This window comes from Camelus ferus, chromosome 21 (genome assembly GCF_009834535.1).
Source record: "Camelus ferus isolate YT-003-E chromosome 21, BCGSAC_Cfer_1.0, whole genome shotgun sequence".
Taxonomy (NCBI): Eukaryota; Metazoa; Chordata; class Mammalia; order Artiodactyla; family Camelidae; genus Camelus; species Camelus ferus.
In genome coordinates this window covers 26,354,440-26,378,214 of record NC_045716.1, presented here as the reverse complement: position 1 = coordinate 26,378,214, position 23,775 = coordinate 26,354,440, and the positions used below count along the sequence as shown (strand labels likewise).

The 23,775-nt window shown below is 43.6% G+C and overlaps 1 protein-coding gene across 1 annotated transcript; it reads right to left on the bottom strand.

Annotated features, from left to right (window-relative positions):
- Positions 1–540: 540 nt before the first annotated feature.
- Positions 541–23,296, bottom strand: FMO5 (flavin containing dimethylaniline monoxygenase 5). The gene is made up of 9 exons (XM_006172759.3): positions 23,137–23,296; positions 22,763–22,940; positions 18,163–18,351; positions 16,064–16,226; positions 14,570–14,712; positions 11,794–11,993; positions 10,647–10,999; positions 7,175–7,247; positions 541–4,934 (listed from the first exon to the last, which is right to left on the bottom strand). Exons 2-9 carry the CDS (start codon positions 22,895–22,897, stop codon positions 4,589–4,591), a joined length of 1,602 nt encoding a protein of 533 aa, XP_006172821.1. The 5' UTR covers positions 22,898–22,940; positions 23,137–23,296; the 3' UTR covers positions 541–4,588.
- Between the last annotated feature and the right edge of the window lie 479 nt (positions 23,297–23,775).

Genomic DNA, 23,775 nt, shown 5'->3' with positions numbered 1-23,775 from the left:
GCTGGGTCCTGGCCCTCTGGTGAGCATGCGTAGGGGCATGTCTAGAGGCAGCTGTGGGCTTAGGAAGTCTGCTGATGGGTGGGGCTGTGTTCCCACCCAGTACGTTGTATGGAGGGAGGCTTCCCAGCACTTAAGCATATAGGCTGTTGGGTGGGGCCAGATCTTGGGCAAATGAAAAATAAGCCAAGAGGAGGGTGCAGCATGAGAATGTGAATGTTCATGGAGAATATGCATGGAGAAACAGCCCTTTGGGAAATTTCAAGTAGGCAGTGCGGAAAATGTTTACATAGTGTTATATATTATATTACTATTGACAAAAGTAACCAGGCACAGACCCAGTATTGAGTAAAACGATCTCATTCACGAATACACTTGTCATTAATATACCATACATTTTGCTTGTGAAGACTATTGGCTCAGATACAAGAAAGAACTTGCCTAAGTGTTTTAAGAAGATGTGTCTTTGGCCTTAAATTACCACTTTCTCCCCATCTACAATTGTAGTCTGTACTTACTCAGCAAAGGAACAAAATTGCTACAGGAAGTTACAGGATGCTTTATTAGAACAACTTAACCTGTAGAGGAATCAAGGGAAAAGATAGTAATTTAAGTGAATGGTTATCCAATATTCTTCCTCCTCTGAGAAAATCCCACTAGACTATCCCCTGTGGGTCAAATCCTGAACCACAAGAATACATCTTTAAAAAAAAAATCTTAAATTTTAGAATAGTTTTAGATTTAAGAAAACTTGCAGAGACAGTACAGGAGTCCCTGTATATCCCACCCCCAAGTTCCTTGGTTGTTAATGCCATACATTCCTGTCGTGCATTTGTCACTGCTAATAAGCCAATTGGTACATTGTTATTAACCCAAACACTTTATGAACATTTCTTCAAGTTTTCCTTAATATCCTCTTTACATTCCAGGTCCTATCCAAGATGCATTACATTTAGACATCAGGTCTCCAAAGGCTCCTCTATACTATTACAATGTCTCGGACTTCCCTTGCTTTTGATGATCTTGACCGTCTGAGATGGTCAGGTATTTTGTAAGAGATGCCTAAATGTGGGTCTGTCTGATGTTTTCCTCGTGGTTACGTTACTGAACTCACACTTGGCTGCTGGCCACTCATGGCCAGTGATCAAGAAGCAAGTGTCAATAGAAAGGAAAGGTACTTTAATCAGAAAAGATGGCAATCTGAAGAGAAGGTGGACTTGTGTCCAGAGAGCACCTCCAAAGATTCTGCTTTAGTCCATGACAGTTTTTAAAGGGGAAGAGGGGTTGGGTGGGGAGATGAAGAATCTCAGTGAATTGTGGAGGCAGGGGTTTGGGTTCTGAGTCGTTCTCCGTTGCGTGCAGACTGGCTGACTCTTCAGACGTTATCTCGCCTGTGTGACCTGCTGCAGGGTTGTTAAGGGGGCGCTGAGGGTACAGAGCTAATCGCTCTTTAACTTCTTGATTCGTCCTTCTTACTTCTTTTGATCTAGGAAAAGAATCAGCAGGTTAGACGAGGTGTGGTGTGCATCTGGGAGAGCACAAGCCAGGAGTTACTTTAAACTGCTTAGTGGTCTCATTCCTATAATTAGGTTCCCTCCAGGTTAGAGGGGAACAGAAGTGGGAGAACAGGAAAGGGGCAAAAAAGCTGCTTTCAGTTCCCCACTGTCAAACGTCATTCCATTTCTACTGGATTGGGGCAAAGGCCCATCTTCTGTAACTTCTTCATGCTGACATAGGGTGCCATATTCTCAGAGTGGAAGATACTGACATGGGTCTGTAGCATCTCTTTGCTGACAATTTTAGTTGCCCCCTTACATACACAGGCAGAGAAGACTACAATTATTTTGATGCCCAAAGAGATATAAGTTATTATGAGCGATAATGTTAATACCATTCATTTGAGGCCAGTTCTTGGAATTGTGCTAGTCATAGACTGAGTACTGTTCAAGGTGGAGCAGCTTATGTCATGGCTGCAGTCTGGTCATCACGCAGTTAGCTTTTTTCCCCTCTGGTGGTAGCTATAGTATCTGTAAAACAACTCAGGAATGTGCGTCGGACACTGACTGCATCTCTGACTCTGTTGTCCTCATCATTAACTGCTTAGTTTTGTACTTGGCTGGGGGCGGGGGGTGGGGTGAATAGCTGCAGGGTTCTGCTCAGTTCCAGTTAGACTGGGTTATGGTTTTTGGGAGGAAGACCCCAGAGGTAAAGTGTCCTTCTCATCACCTTATATTAAGAGTACTTACTGTCAGCGTGACCTCACTCTTGATGTTAATCTTGATCACCCAGCTGAGATAATATTTGCCAGATTTCTCCACTGTGAAGCTATTTTTCCCCCTTTCCATGCTGTTTTTTGGGGGAAGGAAGTCACTCTTTGCAGCCTACACTTAAGGAGTGGGGAGTTATGCTCCAACTCCTTGAGGACAGAGTACTTATGTAAATAAATTCTTTGGAATTCTTCTGTATGGAATTCTTATTACTCAGTCACTTACTTATATCAGTATGGATTCATGGGTATTTTTTATACTTTATATTGTAATCCGATACTAGGTCATTTATACCGTTGCGCAAATTGTTGCATCCTTGGCCGCTGGGGCCACTTTCAGTTGGTCCCTGTGTCCCCCAGTTTGCTTTTTGAGCACTTCCTTACTTTCTGGCACTACAGGAAAGCTTTTTTTTTTTTTTTGTATAATATAATTGGGAAAATGATATAACCTTTTAATATAATTACAAAGGCAAGATATGATAAATTGATGAATATTAATACACATTCATCGGTAACTTGGCCTTTGTATCTTGAGTTATTTTGAGTTTACTTTCCTTTGCACATCTTACTTTTAGCTTGGTTTGGAATTTAATCAATGATATTTTTTGTAACCTTGCATATTATAAGTAGAATAAGAGAGTCCATGAATTTAGAATTACATACTTTTTATTTAAAGAGGAAACTGGTATACTTATAACTGATAGCTATGAATTATATTGTCAAAGGACTGTTAATTCAACAAATTTGTATGCTAAAAGAGGCAAACCTGTACGTTAAAAGAAGGAAATGAAAAAGAAGTGGCTTTCAATTTACTTTTTAACTAGAGTAATATGTAGATTAAAAGATACTAGATCCATTTTAGCAGAGGATAAATCACAGTAGCACAAGGATTATGGAAGGAAGAAGTCCAAGACCTAATTCTCAAAAGGCACTTCCCCAGGGAAACTCTGCCAAAGAGCGGGGGATGGTGCAAACACTTATGTGACGGAAGGCAGCTGCAGTCCTCACATTTCTGGTTCTCTTGTTTATACCAGGAAAGATAATCATTTCGAAGGGTGTTCTTTCCATTATGCAAATATATCCTTTTGTCAACAATCCCAAAATGTCTTGCACAGCAGCTCATTTATGAGTACACACCTAGCTGGCCCATCCAGGACCTTTCTTCATGGAACTCAGTGTCCCTGACAGCTAACTCTTAGTTAACTTCTCTGAGAGACAAGAACAGAGCAAAACATCTACGGATGAGAAAACAGTCAACAGCAGCGCTGGACAGAAACTGGCGGCCCTGGTTTTCATCTCATTTGCTTTGTTTTTCATAACTACAGCGTATGACATAAAAAGAACTGTTACACATGGAGTACCCCCTATGTTTAGTGATTACCAGTCCTAATTAATTACATAAATGACCTCTTCAAATACTTATTCCTTAGGCTCTCTGTGTGGGAGGGGGTGGAGGAGAGACAGTAGCAGTGGGGGAGAAAACTCAGTCACACTTATAGGCCCCACTGCAGCGGTGCACGGCTAATTGTCACAGTTCCTGGCATGAAGTCTTGCTGTGTCCTAATACGGGAACGAAGAGAGAAAAAAAGACTGGACGGCTAATTTATAATCCCCATTTTTTCAACCAGGTTGAACCTATTGGCAGCTGCTAGACTGTGAGAATGATCCATGAGCCTAGAAATTTGAAGGCAGTTAAAAAAATAAAGACATGTTGCTTAGGGGGAAAGAGAAAATGACCAGGTATTGGAGACACAAGTGAATAGCTAGTGAAACAAAATGCTTAAGTACCCATGTATCTTGTCTTAGGTCTCTCCAACTGTTATAAGACCATCATTTCTCTTACCTCTCAGGAAAAATACATTTAGTTACAATATTGAAAACAAACAAAAGAGTGAACCTCTAGTAGAAAACCAAATCCTGCCAGAAGCACAGTTACATTGATCACCCCTTTCTCATACAAATATTGGCTTCTGCTCCCCACCATAATATCTGATAAATGACAGCAAACACTAAGCACCTTCCACCCGTCAAGAAGTGTGCTAGGGACATACAAAATGACTAAAAGGGCATCTGAGCTCACCGGTCTGGGGATTACTGGGAGGAAAAAGCAATGGGGCGTGAGAGGAAGGGAGGTAAGCCAACACAAGTGAAAAGCCGTGATTTCTCTGTAGGGAAAAGAAGAAAGAGGATGAATGCTTTGGAAAGAGAAATAAAAGCAGATCTCTAGGCAACGTGGAGCTGAGCAGTGCTTAATCTCGTCGGGTTTCTAGAAGGCATCTCTAGATCCAGCTTCCAAAGAACACTGGGGCAGTGACAATGGGACAGCTAAAAATAGGCCATGATCATAGCAAAGAAAGCAACGGCCAGCACACACTTGGTCACTGTGGCCACCGACACCGTGGAGTCACCCCCCGCCACTGCCCTGGTCATCAGCGGCTTCCTGATGCGCTCCTCCGTGCTGAGGATGGCTTTCCGAGCTCCATCCCACTTCCCGGGGCCTTGGAGACGATAGTGGATTGGGGTGCAGGGTCCCCATAACAACTTCAGTGCCAGCTTGGGGTCGGTGAAGGCCAGAGACAGCAGGTTGGGCCTGACGCCCACCAGCTCAGCGAGCTCTTCCATGGTGTTCACGTAGTCCCCCTGGATGGTGTGGCGCGGGCTGCCCACATACCTGCAGCAGAGAAGACAGAAGCTGTGGCCTCTTAACAGTTCAGACAATCAGTCAGTTAAGCAGTGCTCTCTGAGTACAGGGTGTTGGCTCCGGGTTGGGCTAGGAGCTGTAGAAAATAGAAAAGGAAGAAAAGACACTGTCTCTGTCCTTAAGGCCTTATAACCTGCTGGAGTAGATAAGATAGATACACGTGAAACGGAGGAGAATGGAAGACTTTGGATAAAATCATGTGGTTTTAGATTGCTAAATAGTAAATGTAGAAAAGGGTAGTTAAAATAGAGCTGTAATAAGCCCTGGAAGGATGTGGAAGAAATAGACGAGCTGAGAAGAAAGCGGAAAGTATGACAAGCCTGGGACCCGCAGCGTCCGGAGCCCCGGGGGGCACGGCCTCCCTCCCGCAGAGGGCACTGCGGAAGACAAGGACGGGTATAAGAAGGCAAGCACGGCGGACCCCACACAGAGGATTCTGATGTTACCAGAAAGAGAGAACCCACCACAAAAATTCTCGAGTTTGGGATCCTCACCTGCCTTATGCGGGCAGTGGGGGTGGGGTCCTAGGAGCAGGACTTCCCAGGGCCAGTGTTAGTTTGGAACCCTGAAGGGAGGAGGATGGAGCCGGATGGACCGACTGTCCCAAGTGCAGGCCTGACAGAGCTAAAAGGACTTGTCAGAGGGAAAATACGGGAACAATGTAATACCTGCGTGGAAGGATCGGGATTTAAAGAGCTGACTGGTGACTTTCTCATTTTGCTTTCTACAATGAAAATAAAAGAAAGAACAGTGGGACAGAAAGGGAATAAGAGAAAAGCCAAGTCAAGCTAACTGAGATTAGATGGGTTTACTAGAGGAATCCAAAAAGAAGGATAGGAAAAAAATGATAGAAAATAAATTGGAGGTACAACTGGTGACATGGAATTCCAGAGGAACTGACAGATGGTCAAGTAGGAATTTATTGAAGTGGAACTAAAGTTTACAAGAGAAGATGGTAAGACGGAAGAATTTGAGAGCTTTCCCTTATGGATGTCATGCTGGCCCGAGGGTTTACCATTTGTGCTGTCGTCGTGGGTCCAGAGCCGTGGTTTCATGAAGTTTTCACAAAGAGATTCACGAGTGCCTGCCTTGTAGGGTTGTTTTGAGGATTAAATAAACTCATGCACATAAAGCACTCAGTATTTATGCAAAGTTGACCCTCAATAGAGGTTAAATTGTATCCTTGGGAAGATGACTAGACGAAAATAAGTCAAAGGAAAGAGAGGAGGCAAGTTGAAATGGGATAGTTTCGTGCCAGAAAAGCAAGGAGGGAAGCACTCCCAGAAGACGAGGTGTTTAAAAGCACCGAATGCAGCAGTGAGAGGAGGGAAAATCAAGTCAGTCGTGGGTGACTTTTAAGAGAGCAGTTGCAGGAGTAAGAATAGAAGTCACAGTGGAGGGAGAAAGGGTGCTAACTTAGAGCATATAACGTAGAAGATCCATTGTAGAAGTTTGGCAGTGAAGGGAAGAGGGGAAATAGGAAACCACCTGGAGAGGGTGTCAGGGTTAAATGAAAACTTGCTCTCTCCCCCTCCCAGAAGGGAGAGGTGTGCAGGTGTAATCACCTGAAGAAAGCCACATCTCTGGGCACGGGACCATTGTGCCTCTGACTTTTCCACAGAAATTCGGGAACTTCATCAATGTCGACTTTGTCCAATAAGCCACCTAGTGAACAAGCTCAGGTTCTGAAATTCAGCTTGCTAAGTAACTGCGGCCGCTGGCTGACAGCCCCACCCTCCCAGGTCACACAGACCACTCACACCACGAGCCACTGGGCCCTGCGCATGCCCTCACATGACAGCCAACAGAGGGGCCTCTGCAGGTTTTACATCTACCCACAGATCTGTGATTTGACCGTACTTAAGCTCTCGTGAATTCACTGTCGCCTTTCCTTTCTCTGGCAGCTTTCCTAGCCCTTCAAGTAATCCTTGCAAAAACAATATACCTGGCTTTCTCTCCATGTGATTTTTCCTCATCCTTGACTTTTCTTGTAGGCGCTCAACATAAGCTTTTCTTTCTTTCTCCATCCATATTCAAACCACTTGGTGGTACTTTTCCATTCTATTGTCATTAACTATTATTTGCTTTTCCTTCCAAATATAATCTAAAACCTTAAATGAACATGAGGGAAATAAATGCAGTACAACGTTGCTCTTATTAAGAACTAAGTGGAAAGACTGACTACATATCTTCCTGGAAGAATTTCTTACCTTTTTTCAATTTTCTCTTGAACCTCAGCTATTTCTCTTACCATTTCACTTTGTGAAGGCAATGTCTTTAGTCCTAAAGAGAAAAATCAAAATTTTAAATGTAAAATTACCTCAGTAGGAACAATAATCCTATTAACAATTAACACATTAAATCTCTGTTTACTTGTCTGTCTTCCTTGCTTGACTCTGAGTGCCATAAAGATAGGAATTTTCTGTTTGGTCACAGTTGCATCTCCAGCACCTAGCAGAGGGCCTCGCATGCACTGATACCAGTAAATGCTGGCTGAAGAATGTTGTTGAAGAACAGGGAGGAGCTGAAGTGCAGAGATTCTCTAAGGGTCTCAAGACAAGGTTCAGAAGAGGTGAGCCTGCTTCCCTCTGCTCTTAGGCCTCAGGCAGGTTGTACTTATGTAATTCTGACTTGTCCCTGCACATTTTAATGTAAAGATAATGTTACAAGAGAAAAGAGATGTGGCTGCCATTCTGCTTGAGCAGAGGGGACTTGGGAAGCAGACAGGCAGGCAGCCTGGCCTCTGCAGCCGCCCCCAACTGTGCACCCTGAGGCAGCTCAGGATGTGGGAGAACATTATACTGGCCCTAGAAAACTAGGTGCTTGTCAAAGGAATGCTTTCAATGAGCCCTACCTTTGCACCTTCCCATGCTTAGGATTCTAAGCACTGAATTCTTTAACTTGAGATGTCTGGTTTCCTTTAGTTAACAGTAATTTTTTGATGTTCCAACCACCTGATCTTTGCTGCAAAAACTTACATATCCTGCCTTCTACCTTGCCACTTTGGAACAATCTCTTGGTAGTGAGTGATCTGAGAGGCTGCCTCCCAGGCTCAAGTCCTCAGGAAGTCCATCAAATAAAACATAACTCTCAACTTCTAGGTTGTGCATTTTATTTCAGTCAACACTGGAAATTGGGAAGGTAGCTCACAAGCTGAGATCCTCAGATAAGAAGTTTCTACTGTAGAGTTTAGAAAACCTCCGAAGGTAAACTTGCATTCATTGAATAGAGAGTTATTAGATGCGCCCCGTGTACTAGGCACCGGTCTAGCCTCAGAACACGAAGGCGAATAAACATGAATCTTTCATTTAAAGAGCTTTCACCTACTACTAAGGGAGGGAGGAGATAAACTTAGGCCTTTTCTGCACAGAAAAGGAGTAAAGGGGAGGCATGCCAAGGAGAGAGAACAGCAAAGGCATGGGTTACACGTGTACCTTCTGTGCCGGCCGCTTAGTGGGTAAGTCATTCAGTGCATCTAGAAGATGGTAGGATTATGTGAAGACTAGTAAAAGGTAGGTCTAGAAAAGCAGCTGGAATCCAATTTGTGAAGGAACTTGAATGCTGTGCTGTGACATAATGCCTTCTTGAGAACCAGAGAATTGATAGAATTTGGGAAAGTGCTGAATGAAAGTGGAACACTTGTAAGGGCTCTTTACAGGGCAACAAAAGAAGCAAAGATAAAAGAAAACTAGATTTCAGTCAAGGCAAGCAAGTGGGCTCAGCGTGCTAGAAAAGGATAGAATATTTTCTCGACAAGAGAACAGTGATTCCGGAGAACAGAGGAAGAAGGGAAGCGGGGCTTGGCAGGGAAAGGACAGGCCAGGGAAGAGGAAAGGCTGAGTTGGGCGGGTGTGAAAGAATGGGGGAAACTAGCTGATCCTAAGAGCTTAAAATTGGCACAGTGAGGGTAGAATTCAGAGATGAGAAAGGCAAGAATGTGGTAGGCAGACAGTAGGGCTCTGAGTAGAACAAAAACCTCAGGGTTCCTGTTGGATGTTTGATAAAGTTATAGGGACTCTCCTGATGATTCCTTCCAAGTGTCAGAAGAAAGCTAGAGGAATTGGCACTAAGCTTTGTTAGCGCAGGAAGCCGGGCTTTTTGTGCACTCCCCCTAAAATCCCCCAATCCCACAGCCATGATGCAGAATCTTCCTAACACTCATTTTTCTCTTATCCTCTCAATAGTTCACTTGGTCCTAGAAAAGAGTCTCAGTAGTTTAAAGTACACTAAAATGCTGTGGCCTATTTAAATGCAACTTTCCCCTCTTACTTAACTGACCCAATTAAAAGATCCACTTAATATGGCTGGAATTAAGCCAGTTTATTGGGTTACTTGCATTTGATTGCTGTCCAGTGCTCAAGGAGTACATGATCTACTGAACAGAATTAAAAGGAATTAAGAAATGATAGAACTTTGGGGAAATTTGTAAAGGTTTTTTTATCTATCAACTCTAACACCATTGCTTCTTTTTTTTTTTCTTTTCTCTGCTACCATGAGGATCTTCACTAGGAAGAGGAAGCTGTAATTTGAACAAGAACTTTGAATAGTTTTAATTAAGCATTAGTAACGGTAGCAAATTTTATTATAACAAGCATAGAATCAAGGAATTTCTTTGTTAGAAGGAACCTTAAAGGTCATCTGATTTCTCCCTATTCTGAGGCTTGTATCTACTCCATACCAGCCTGGCCAAAGCTTGTTTGTTTTTAATGTTAAGCTGATACTGTGCAACCCTCAAAGTTTCACTCCTTGGTTCTGCTTCAACCCTCGGAAGTGATACTATGCAAATAAAACCCTTCTGCCATGGGACATCTCTTCAGATAACTGAAAGGAACTTTCCTATCTCACTTGAATCTTATCTCCTCCAGACTAAACCTGTCCAGCTGCTTAAATTGTACTTTCACATGGCTCATTTTCAAATCCCTTAACCATTCTTGCCCCTCTCCTTTTAATGTATTCCAGTTTCACTTTTTAAAATATCATTGGGTGTAGTCTGACCCAGCTTAGAGAGGAATGGTTGTAAATTCCAGGACATTGTAGTTTCTCAACGATGCTAGATAGAGTTAAGTCTTCTGGAAGCCACGTCATTCTGCTGGTTCATATTGAGCCTACTATCCAAAACCCCACAGTTTCTCCTCATGCTTTCCTAGCCAAAACCTTCTGAAAGAGGGAATATAACAGGGGGAAGGTGAGAATTTGATTGGTTAAATCTACGTTCTGCACTAATCTTCAACCAGGTCTTAATTTTTGGCTGAAATCAAATCACAGCATTTCTCTGTTTGACTTTTTTCTAACTCTAATGCAAGAAGATTCAATTCTTTTGCTTCACAAATAGTATCAGTTGTCTAAAATCTGGATAAGTGGGTTCTAATCTGGAGTGCATGTTGGAATCACCTGGGGAACATTTTCACAACGATCTTATGTCTGCCCCAGCCTAGACTTATTAAATACACACCACCAGGCAAAGCATGCCTATTTGGGGAAAATTTCCCAGGAGATTTTGATATATGTCCATGGTTATAAATTACTACTTCATATTCACTCACAAATTAATTTTTGAGTACTAATTTTGTGCCAGGCACTGTTACAGTCATACATACTGTCTCGGCTATCTATAAGCAAGAACATAAACATAATTAAACATACCACTAAGTAATTAGGTAGTCAATTTGCATGGTCACTTACCTTTAAATACTTGAGTGGCCCAGCGTCCTTGGAGCTCTGAAACGGGCATAATGGCACCCAAGGGTTGGATCAAGCCTATGATTGCAAGAGTTGGCTTTTCTAGGTTAGGAGGGAAGACCTTTTTATAAAGGGATATCTTGTTTTTAACTACTTTGACAGAATCTTCCAGAAAAGGAAAGTCAAAGCTGTAGCCTGTAGCAAAGATAACAGCATCGATGTCTTCCTCCCTCGAGCCGTCCTCAAATATGGCAGCCGTCTCTGTGAACTCCTTCACGTTCGTTTTCACCTTCACCATGCCAGAAATGATACGGTTTGGCAAATCATCATTTACCGTTGGATGCTGACTCAGAGCTCTGTGAGTGACGGTGAAGAAGGAGAAACAAGAGAGATCATGGGGTAGAGGGGAAGGAGGGCGGGGGGTGGAGGTGGAGAGAGAGAGATCATTACCATGTAAGTAAAATTCTGCTTTGATTGACATGGTTAAACAATATGTCAGTGGTCTCCCTTTTCGTCTCTTCATGAAATTTGGGAAAGGTCTAACGTATACCAGCTTGATACAGATAAGGATCTCAGAGTAGAAACTGGACCCTGGATGGCACTGAAAGGAAGATGTTAGAGAAGTGGGGGAAGAACGGTTTTGTATTTGCAAAATGGAGATAAAAACAGTGCCCTCATAGCGCTGTTGTGAGGATTAAATGAGATAGTGCATGTAACTCACTCAGCGGAGGACTTCTCTTGCACTAAGTCCCCAGAAAGGCAGGCTGTCATTATTTGTGTTAGTGCTACTGTTGGGTCTTCAGCCTGTGCATTCACGTGCCAGTGTAATGCCTGGCTCATAAGGATGCTTGGTGTTTGCTGGATGAGTGGATGGATGATGTGCTGCCATCTACTAGCATTTTGTTGTTGCTGTTGGGCATCATGTAAAAAGATGGGGACTGATAAAATGGTTAATGCCAAGGAGAATTACAGGCTGAAAATTATAGACAGTAGATCTTGGGCTTCCCTGGGGGCAAAGGAGAAATCTGACTTCAGATCCCGTGTACTTGCTCAATGTTACAGGCAGAGGGAGCTCCACTACCAGCCTATGTGAACAGTCCTTGTTCTTTGCCTTGGCCGTTACTGCCCAGCGCCCATCCTGGGAACATACCTGTGTTTAGGCTTCAGGCCAAACATTTCATGGTCAAACCTTTGGTTCATCTGTTTTTCCAAAAATGTATTTGCTGCTGATTGACCAAAAATCTTCTGCAGAAAATGTTTAAGTCGGGAAGAGAGCACCACATCAAAGGGATAGCCGTAGTCTCCTACACGATTTAAGATCCAAGCCCCTCTCCTGGTGCTGAGGAAAACCTGGGGCACGGGGGGGAAAATGGTGTGCTTTTGTCATGCTCTGGCTCATAGTTCTTTAATGGGACCCCATTTTCTTCAAGGTGAAGTTCAAACTCATTAGTCTGGCTTTTTTTTTTCCTGCCATTTTCTTCTCAAACACTTAAGCTTACAATTAAATTGACTTATTCATTGACCAAGAATATGTCTTACTCTGAACCACCACTGCATTTCTGTTTAATGTCATGACGCTTCCCTGAAAAGCTCTTATCCTCTGAACTCTCCAAAGCCTGTTCATTTTTAAAATCTAGATCAAGTCTACCTCCTTCATGAAGGCGCCACGGACCTTTCTGGCTGGTAATTTCCTCTCCGTCTTCTGAAGTCCCCTAGCAGTTACCACCTCTCCAGCTCACTTAATATCATGGGACAGTACATTTGAAAGCAACTGGAGATCATTTAATCCAAAACCTTCAGTATTTTTTTTTTTTGCCTTTGACATTATTTGCATTATTATACAAAAAGAAAACTTATCAATCATTTATATTGATATTTAACACTATACGCTCTTTTTCTTTTCTTTCCTTTCCTTTCCTTTTCTTTATTTCTGTCTCTCCAAATGTGCTTTCTCCAAGGGCGGAGGTATAGCACATCTTTTAGTCTCCCCAGCACATCATCATCATCATCATCACTTCCATTTATTAAGAATTATAACCTGCCACGGTACGAGGTCCTTTTTCTATATTTTTATTTAATCAATACGACCACCTGTTGAGGAAGTTATCGTTGCGCCCACTTTATGGATGAGGGGCGCGGAGAGTATGAATGACTTGCCTGAGAGCACACAGGCACTAAGTGGCAGAGCTGAATTTCCAGCCTAGGTCTGATTAGCTCCACAGTCTGTACTTGAGAAACGTTTCGTCACTGATTTAGTGGAAGAACTGAAGATTGCCAGTAGGACGACAGGGAGTTGCTCCTCCGCTGGCTGAAGTCCACGTTCAGAGCCGATCAAAGTTTAATATTCAATTCCCTGGCAAAAGCATCACTTCAGCTGCATTATAAAACTCTCTGGAGATGGTTCTCGGAGTTGCAAGGTACATGAGCACGTTGCTCTGTGGGCTTTAGTCTAAGCGCTCACAGTAGAAGGTGACCTGTCCGCGCAGGATGGTCACGTGCTTCGTCCGTGCCTCTCACTGGCGGCGACCTTAAGCGCTGACTCCTGCATGTCACAGCTGAAACAGCATGCATGGTTCTAGGAACCAGATGGCCTTTGGGCGTAGTCTGCACAGCTTCCGTTATGTATGTGTGTGAATATTATAGATGCGCAGAGCCTCAGTTTGAAAGTTCTCCGTGGATAGAGTCGTGGCAGTAAAACACAGCACAAGGCTTCCTCAGACACAGCCGCTTCCTCTCCTCCACCCTCTCTCACCGCTTTGTTCCCTGGCAGTCTCCAACTCCTCAGTGCTTGTAAGGCCCAGCTCCTCTGTAACTGACCATTTAACAAGCCACTGATATTAAAGAAGGCTCAGGCCTTGGTTCCCACCACATACCTTGTACATTCTTTTATCATAACACCCACACACACTTTGACCCTTTCTTCTTTATATACTTATTTCCTAATATATGCTTGTTGAATTAATTCACAGAGTAACATATTAAATCAGTTTTGTGGTGATAGATGTGGATAGTACTGCGAAGATGTGGTTTTGAATGGGTTTCTTGGCTAAGGTCATGTAACAAAGTTGTGGCAATAAACTTCTATTTTTTTAAGATAATTTAAAATATATTTGTGGAGGAGCGCAACTTAAAGTCACTGAAGAACAACCAGGCATTTACATATTGCCACAAAGTTATGATTCAATAAAGACATGAATAGCAAAATATATCAATGATCCCTTTTCTAGGAATTTATAATGAAGATACTTTCTTCTCAGTTCAAAATCTAAGATATTAAAAACAAAACAAACAAACAAAAAACCTCAAGGACATAAAGACTGCTCTAGAGTGCATGTCACTCCGTGTCACCTAATTGTACACAGAGGCTGAGGAGAGGTGACTGTGTGTGCTGTGGTGTGAATGCTTTTCACACTGACTCGTGTGTTGTCTTTGGAAAGATTGCATTGCCTCTTTTTTCCATCTGGGGAGTGGTAAGGAGTGAAGAGGAAAAGCCCCCCCACCAGCCTATGTGTGAAAAGCTGTCGATGACACAGTAGGCTTTCCTTCACAGCAGAGCATCGATGTTAGTTCTGCTGGCCAGCAGATGGTCCATGCTCCGAATGCTGCCTTCCAACAAGTTCTCTCAGCAATCGCCTGGTCTTCTTCAAAGCCAGAGGCACACTCTGAAGAGACAGCTGAGTGAGATTATGAGCACAGCCTGTGATCACAACCAAATCCTTGGTGTGAGGCCAGATGAATGATGGGACTCTAACTGGTAACCTTAGCTCCATGGCATCATCAGTTACAATGTTGCCAACTGAGGCAGTGAAACCAAGCCCTACTTTTGCCATTGGCACTGATGGGCTATGTGAAGGCATCCATACACTCTGTTGGGTCTACCTGCAGCTTCCTTGGTGAAGCAAAGTAAATAATTTACTAATTCAAACCTGCTTAGCCGTGTGGCTGAGTTCCACAGCCAGATCCCCTCCAGAATTCCCAATGCCAATTACAATGACTCTCTTGTCGGCGAAACTCTCTGGATTCTTATAGTCTCGGCTGTGAAAGTATTGTCCTTTGAACTTTTCAATTCCTGCAGGAGAAGGGAAAGTGCTTATTGGGCGATGGTTCACCTGACATCACTTGTTAAATCCTTCCTTGTTTTGCAGTGTGCGGAGTTTATGCACATGTTCTCCGTATGTTCCCCCTTTATTCAGCTGCGCTCACTCTTGCCTTTCTGGATATTTTTGCCTGCTTTCTTTTCCCACAGCCTCAGACTAGAACCTTGTGATTTCCTTATCATAAGCTGTCTGCTTAAATCAGGATCTGTTTGTATTTTGGACGTGTGAACTCATAAGTCCAAACTGCTTCAGAAGACCTCCATTCTCTTCCTGTCTCTTCATCGTCTTTATTTTTTCACGTTGAAGTGGAGTTGACTGATCATATTAGTTTCAAATGTACAACATCTGAAGTGACTTGGTAGGGAGGACGTAATTAGGTTTATTTATTTACTTATTTTATGGAGGTACTGGGGACTGAACCCAGGGCTTCATGCACGCTAAGCACATGCTCTACCACTGAGCTATACCTTGCCCATTTTCATAGACTATGCAACAAAGTTATTACAACATTTTGACTACATTCCTTGTGCCGTACATTACATCCCTGTGACAGATTTATTTCATAGCTGGTAGTTTGTACCTCTTAATCCCTTTCACCTACTTTGCCCACCCCCTACCCCTCTCTTGCATCGTCTGTAAATCCCTACTTCCATTTTAGTTGGAGCATATATGTTTTTCTATGATCTAGAGTATAGAGTGCTTTTTTCCCTCAAAATGAAAATCCAGGCCAAAGACTATAATTAAACTTTCTTTAAGCTTTATTTTCTTCTATAGAAACCTAATAGTTCTGTTTGTTTCCTCAGTTGCTAAAAAAGCCCTCATTCAACCTAATGCAGCAACTCCACATTCCTTCTTTTGATTCTTAGAAAAACCAAGGTCATGGTGAGACTAAATACAGAGCCTTCTAATTTTCCTCTAGTCCCCCAAATTACCGTCATCTCTGCTCCCAGACAGCAGTCATACAAGGTCCCCAGCATCGTTCAGGGGAGTGTGCAGAGTTGGGATAGAAGCCTTGTTTAATCCCAAGGCAGGAACCACACGGACCGCGGTCCTCCCACTCCTCAGGGAACCACTCGGACTGCGGTCCTCCCACTCCTCGGAACCACTCGGACCGCGGTCCTCCCACTCCTCAGGGAACCACTCGGACTGCGGTCCTCCCACTCCTCAGGGAACCACTCGGACCGCGGTCCTCCCACTCCTCGGAACCATTCGGACCGCGGTCCCCCCACTCCTCAGGGAACCACTCGGACCGCAGTCCCCCCACTCCTCAGGGATCAGGTCACAGGCAGGGATCGGGGCCTTCCTTCCTGGTAGGCTACTCACCAGGGAAGCTTTCCAAGGGTAAGTGAGCATCGGTGTGATGGCCAGTGCAAACCATGACCGCATCGAAGATGTTTGTCTCCATTTGCCCCTCAGACTCCGTGACCACCTTCCATTGGCCTGAAGTGGAGAAATCAGGCTGCCTCTTCACACTGCACACAGTGGTCTAAGGAAAAAAGGGACAGCCATGGGGGACTACAGCCACAGCCTGTGCAGCAGATGTCTTCCCTGACACGACTCTCCTTGCGGAGCGTCACCCAGAGGACGGACGCCGCGTCGCAGGGCTCTCACAAGGATGCTTGACTTTTGCACTCCACAGATAAGAACTTTTTTGATCGGGGCTGTGGTCAGAGTGAGAAAACTTTCATGAGGCAAGCTAAATATAGCAGACTTGGCGGGCTGAAGTGGCACTCTCCTCTGCTTCTAGAGCGCAAATGACCAGTTCTCTTGGCCCATACCCCAAGGCAACACGACACTTGAACAAAGTTTGGGCTTTTCTAGTGCCTCTAAGACACTCCACGCACTAAATGCTTATTCCTCTCCAGACCCCCAGACACCCTGAGACTCTCTGATGTCTTCTTGCCCCCCGCTCCTGCGCTCACTGCTCAGCCTTAAACACGTGATGGAGCCACAGGGCTCCGTTTCCCAGTAGAGGAGAAAAGCATCTCAGTGGCTCCCATTTTATGTAAATGAGCCCCTTTGACACCTATAAATGTCCATTTGACAAGTGACTATAAAGAAAGAAGGCATGAGATGGGATAGTCAGTGGTACAATTTTTAGCTTTTAAAAGTAATAGTAAATATGGGTTACTCTACAGCCTGAGGAAACATTAATAATGTGTCCCTGTGTGCCTCGGGTTTACGACCACACTGTCTTGGTAGACCAAGCCATCCTGGACTGCTCATAGTTCCTCTCCGTCAGGATCTCGGCTGGTGCTTCTGCCTGGGTCACGCTTTTACACCTTCTTCATTTAGAGATGCTCAACCTTCAACGTTTAATTCGGTTTTCCCTCCTCTAAGCAAACGTCCCTAGTGCCTGATGCCTCGTGCCTGGGTGGGCTAGCACCCCTCTTCTGAGCCGCAGTGTGTACAGCGCTATGATATTTCTCACCCTGTAACTATTTTTATTGATTATGTTTACAGTGGAAATTTGCTTCATTTTTCTATCTCCTTAACTAGACTGTGAAATCACAGATTTTTTTTTTTTTTTTTTGTCTTTGTCTCTTCACCACTTGGTATGGTAACAAGTCTGTTCAGTAAGCGTTTAAACAAGTAAGAGAAGCACCGCTGGGCTGTACGTGGCAGACTCTGGGAGCCGTCACTGGATATTGCCGTTTTATTTCTGTTGTTAAGTAGAAAAAGGCATGATTTAGTAGAATGATCAGAAGGTAGAAGAAGATCTGGGCTTTTTGCCAGCTGTCAGAAATATATATTCTTTTATGGTCATGGTTTAAAATGATAGAAATATCATGAAAGACTTTACAGCATGAAAGAACCACTGAAGTGATCCACGATAATCATCTTGTTTTACAAACCAGAAAATTAAGACACAGCAAAGCTGAGGAGCTTGGTTGTCTGCAGTCACAAGTTGACTAGTGGTAGAGCAAAGACTAGAGACTAGAACTCAAGTGTTTGTTCCCCAATTCAGCGTTCTTCTATCTACACCAGAGTTATCTTCTTTGCTTCCTCAATAACTTTTCAGTAACTGCTTCACGGGATCATTGTGATCACATAAAATAATGCACTGAAAAGTGCTTCAGGAAGCATGAACGGGCTCAGCGGTAGCAGACAAGTTGTGGAACTAGAAGGTTTTAAAGCTCCCATCGCTGTCAGTTCCCCCCATTTGTTTTATTGCAATCAAATGACATAGAGTGAAGGCCATGAGATGAAGGTAGCTTCCTGGATCTGCAGCCAGAATATATAGAAGAGAGACCTTTCCATGAAGATTTTTCCTTCACAGAGAAGACATGGCGTGGAGCCTGTCCGGGTGGGACAGACACATGTGCATGCCAGCCTACCCGCGAGCACTGGCAAATGAAGCCACATCATTCACTTACTTGACAAACAACTTCAAACACAAAGATAACCACAAAATCCCCTACCTTGAACCGAATGTACTTTAGAAGGTCGAATTCTTTGGCATACATCCTGAAGTACTCCAGGACTTGGGAGTTGTGCATGAAGTTAGGGTAGCTGTCTGGGATGGGGTAGTCACTGAAGCACATCATCTCCTTAGAAGTGTTGATGATCACAGACTTGTAAATGCTGGCCCTTCCTTCTTCTGGGTTTTCCTGCGGTAAATAGAAAGCTTGCATAGCCACTTGAGAATTAAGGTCACGGTTTATAAACAGCCCATAAACATTTGAACAAGTTTCCTGAAAGAAATACCAATTTTAAAAAAGTGACACACACACACAAACACACACCCCTTCACATCTCCCAGTATCTGCGCCCTCGCGTGGTCTCTTCCCCTTGAATCTGAGTTGTCTTTATGGCTTGCTTCTGACCAACAGCACGCAGCTGGGATGGTACTGAAGGGCTTCCAAGACTGGGACATCCTCTCTCACCACTTCCACCCAGGACTACTAGAAATCCTAGCTAGTGTAATAAGATAATAAATGGAAATAAAAGTACCCGGACTGGGAAGGAATAAATAAAAGTATTTTTATTCACAGATGATATGACTGTCTGTGTAGAAAATCCCAAAGAATTAAAAAAAAAAATCTGGAACTAATAAGCAATTATAGCAGGGTTGCAGGACACAAGGTTAGTATACAAAAGTCAGTTACTTTCCAATATACCAGAAGTGAACAATTGGATTCTGAAATTTAAAAAAAAAAAAGCCCCATTTATAATCATCCCCTCCAAATTAAATGGTTAGGTAAAAACCTAACAAAGTATGTAGGAGACTTACATGGAGACACTATAAAACACAGATAAAGAAAATCAAAGATCTAAACAAAGGGAAGGGTATTCTGTGCTCATAGATTGAAAGACTCAATAGCGTTAAGATGTCAGTTTTCCCAACTTGATCTATAGATTCGATGCAACCCCAATCAACATCCCAGCTAGCTATTTTGTGGACAAACTGATTCTAAAATTTATGTGGAAAGACGAAAGACCTAGAATAGCCAACTTTGTCCTTAAGTGTCGACTGTGCGTAGTAACTTTCTTCCAAAGAGTACAGTATGACAAGGGAGGAAAAAAAGAGTAACTTTACAGGGGCAACCCTGACAAACACCGTCTTCAGCCAAGTCATCAAGGTTAACATCATTGTGATAAGCTTTAACACTGATATAATGTGACAAGAATGGCACTTTATCGCTAAGGTCTTCTTCCCCCAAATTCATCACCCCAGTCTAACCATGATTTAAAAAACAAAATCAGACAAATCCCCACTGAAGGACATTCTATAAAATACCTAACCAGTAATCCTCAATACTGTCAAGGCCATCAAAAACAAGGGAAGTCTGAGAAATTGTCACAGCCAAGAGGAGCCTAAGGAGACAAGACAACTAAATGCAATGTGGGGTCCTGGATGGGAACACCTGGAACAGGTCAAGGCCATTAGGGAAAAAACAGTAAATCTGAATGAAGTGTGGACTTCAGTTAATAACGAAGGAGTGTAAACAAAACTAACACACTGACTTCCCTGATGCTAAAACTACCTGCGGACTGATTGTTTACTGAGAATGACTTTGACCCCGAGGCTGTGCTCCAGCACAGAGATAATAGGCCGATAATCTCAGAAGAGTGTACAGACCTCCAAGTTCCTGCTGAAGATTCACTGAGGTGAAGAGGAATGTAGCCCCTGTAAAACACCCTGATTCTTATCACTTTTCTAGGAAACCTCAAGACCCCAACCCCACGACAGGCTCGCGGTCTCTAAGGCGCCGGCCTGCTGGGTCCCCCTTTACCTGGCAAAGCAATAAAGCTGTTCTTTTCTCTCCTCCCAGAACTCTTCCTCCAACTCTCAGTCCGGCGATCAGGGTACAGAGGCTGGCTTTTCGGCAACAATAATAATGTATCAATATTGGCTCATTAATTATGACGAATGTATTATAGTGATGTAAGTTGTGAATAATAGAGCACACTGGGCGTGGATTATGCGGGAACTCTACTGTCTTCCTAATAATTCTGTAAATCTAATGCTGTTCTTCAATTAAAAGTTTATTTAAACATGTTGTTTAGAGGGAGGGTATAGTTCAAATGGTAGAGCACATGCTTAGCACACACAAGGTCCTGGGTTCAATCCCCAGTACCTCCTCTGAAAAATAAATAAACCTAATTATCTCCCCCCACAAAAAAGTAAAGTAAAAAAAATAAAAATCAATAGTATCCGTTGTATTAAAAAAAGGAAAAAAGGATATATATACACACATGTGTATATGTATATATATATAAATAATAAAATGTTTGCACATGGCTTTTTTTTTTAATTAAAATAAATGAATGAGTGGCAGGGTCATTTTGAAATTAAGCTGTTTGTGGGGGCAGGGGTCGACACACTCCTAACTTCTAAATTTGACTTTATTTGTTCAGCAGACATCTCCAAAGTACCTCTGTAATAATAATAATAAAAAAAAAACCAACTATATTAAATGCTAAAAAAATACAACTCTGTCCCTGGTTTTTCAGGGTTCAAAGTGTAGACAAGGAGTAGAGCCACGCTTTCCGCGGCAGGTCTGCTGGGTCCACTGAGCTAAATGAATCACAGATCTTACCCCTCTGACAATACTCATATATTTGTATTCTTTTCCAAGTAACGAACACAGCAAAGTGTTATCACGGGTCAGCAAGATCCTTCAAGCCCTTCTAAACACCTGATTGGATCAGAGATAGGGTTTATCACGGTCAACCCACTGCTGTATGAAAGAGAGCGAGAGCGAGAGCCAGGCAGCACTGGGTAAGTGGGTGGGAAAAGAAGCTTCTGCTCCTGCATTTGAATACTTCCTATCATCAGTGAAGAAATCTGCCCTCTACAGACGTACCTTGGCTGTATTTCCTGCTTAAACACGCGACTCTCGCATTAGAGTAGGAAGTTCATATAATAAAAGAGGGGACCTAGGGTGGTGTAATTGGAGCTGAAGAGGTTGCAGCCGTGGTGAGGGCAGAAGGAAGGAGAAGCATGACTCCCCTTCAGTGGGAGCAGTGAGGACAGTGTGGGTCTTCTGTTCCTTGACAGACTCTCAGCACCCCACGGGACAGAAGCTGTCTTAGGATGGTTGTTCTCAACGTTGTCTGCACAATGGAATCAATGGGGAACTCTAGAAAATACTAATGCTTGCTCTCTGCTCCCAGAGACCTTGTTTTAATTGCTCCTTATCTAATGGTAGACAAGGTTGAGATCTGCTGGTAAGAGGTAGTGTGCTGGCCCCAGAAAGCTCAGGGCACCAGAGTTTATCCCATCCACTCAAAGTCCTTTCTCCTTAGCTAAACTGCAGAATGACTGAGGGCGGTGGCTGGAGGTTATATAATATCTAATAGTCTGAGGTCCAGAAATGTGTGTTCAATAAAATATTATTGGTTTTGTTTCAAAGATGCAGTGTCATCCTTATTTATCACCTGGGACAGCTGGGGTAAAAGCTAAAGGGCAAGGGTTTCCATGTGCGCATCCTGTTACAAATAACTAGTGCACAGCTTTATTGGCGTCGCAGGCCAGTAAAGCCAGAATCAGGATGGACTGATACCAGCGTCTGTTAAAGTTCCTCAGATGATTCTTCAGGGGTGCAGCCAAAGCTGACAGCCATGGCTCTACAGTTACCCTCTTTTAAGTGTTTTTGCATCCATTCAGTTGTTTTATTTTTGGGTGGGGGGGATTAATATATATAAGAATTTAAAAAAAACCTCTTCATTTAAGGGTGATTATTAGTTAATTTTATATTTTAAATGAACACTTACCCAACATGCCTCATTTTACATTATATTGTATCCTTACGGTATCTTTGTATCACATACACACTGGAGAACTTTACTACTTGAAGTGCAGTTATCAAGTCAGTATTGGCATCACCTGGGGCTTATTAGAACTGTAGGCTCTTGGCACCACCCCAGACTTTTGAATTTTGATCTTTTGCGGGGTTAGCAATATTTGTTACCATAGTCTGGTGATGCCTGGCAGCAGCAGCTCCCAGTCAGCCACACCACCAGGAGGGTAAACAACCCATACACTCACAACCACTCTGTACCCAGACATTCTGTTCTTCACTTTCAGTACAGTATTCAATAAATTACATGAGATAGTCAACACTTTATTATAAACTAGGCTTTGTGTGAGATGATTTTGCCTGACTGTAGACTAATTAAGTGTTTTGAGCACGTTTAAGGTAGGTGAGGCTTCGCTATAGCGTTAGGTAGGTTAGGTGTATTAAGTGCATTTTCACCTTAGAATATTTTAAGTTTATGATAGGCTTACCAAAATGTAAATTGAGGAAGCTCTGTAAAATGAAGGTGATCTCTGTGCCATTTTCACAGGCATCAATAAAGGGAAAAAACAAGTGATACCTGTGTTTCATTTTGCTGCCAGCCTAGGGAAAGAGGAACCTGCATGGTGTTGCAAGGTATTGGCTGCTGCTGTCAGCAGACTGAAATCTAAGAGGTTTAATCACAGTCAAGCCCATCATATTTCCTGACACGAGATAGAATATCTCATGCACCTAGTTACATCGAGGGTTCCAAATATTAAGGAACCAGGAGATTTACCTGGAACCTCCAGAGCCCTCCGATGTCATCCGACCTTTCAAAGCAGACGGGCTCCAAGCCTTCTTCCAGGCAGCACTTGATGGACGTGAGCCCGCTCGCACCTGACCCAATCACCGCAACTCTTTTGTTGGTCATGGTCTCCGGAGATCTTCACCCGACTGTGTCAGTGTAACCCGTCCTAAAGAAGAGGTGACAAAAGACAGAGAACACATATCATTTAACACCTTTCAGGGAAGACCTTGGCCATGGCATCCAAATTCCAGTGTCAGATTCCAGTGTCCTCTTGGCTACGGGGAATGACTACACCTTGGATGGGGGAACCCCACGCCTGCAAGACCCAGAGCTGAGAGGTCTGCTGGGGTGCCGGACCTTACCGCCTTCCCGGCGACACCTGCAGATCCTTCAGCTGCGATCTGGAGGCCACGCAGCACCTTAGGCCCTCTTCGGTGAAATACAAAGCCACAAAGTGCAAACAACAGCAACAGCCAATTGGGCTGGGCTGCTCGGCTCCGCCCCCTTTCAGCCAGCGCCCCGCCCACTGGGCGGCTCCCGCTCCCCGCACAGTAGGAATAAAACGTGGGCGGAAGCCTGCTTCCGGCAAAAAACTTAACTTTTTTCCGCTGCAGTTCTCCAAACTCGAAACTGTTTTGCTCCGGAGAGCAAACCCGTCACTCCGTCGCCAGCCCCTCCCATCCACTTAAAACTTCCTGGTGTGTTTTTGCCTTAAAGTGACAAACTCCTGCCGACGAAGGGGCACTGTCAATAACCCCAAAGCAAGTCTTGCTCCAAAAGCTTAAAGTGGAGTACACTTACCTTTTAAGAGCTCTGTTAAAACAGATCCTGGCCCCCTCATCCACCTCTCGACCCCCATCCCCGCCTCAGAAATCAGATCTTTGGTTCTGTGCTACTGGCAGAAATTTACTTTAAAATACCGGTGCCCTGAGCTGGGTGCTGGGGGATAGTGAAGAATGGATTAAATTTCCTACTCAGAGGAGGTTATAGTTCAGTGAAGA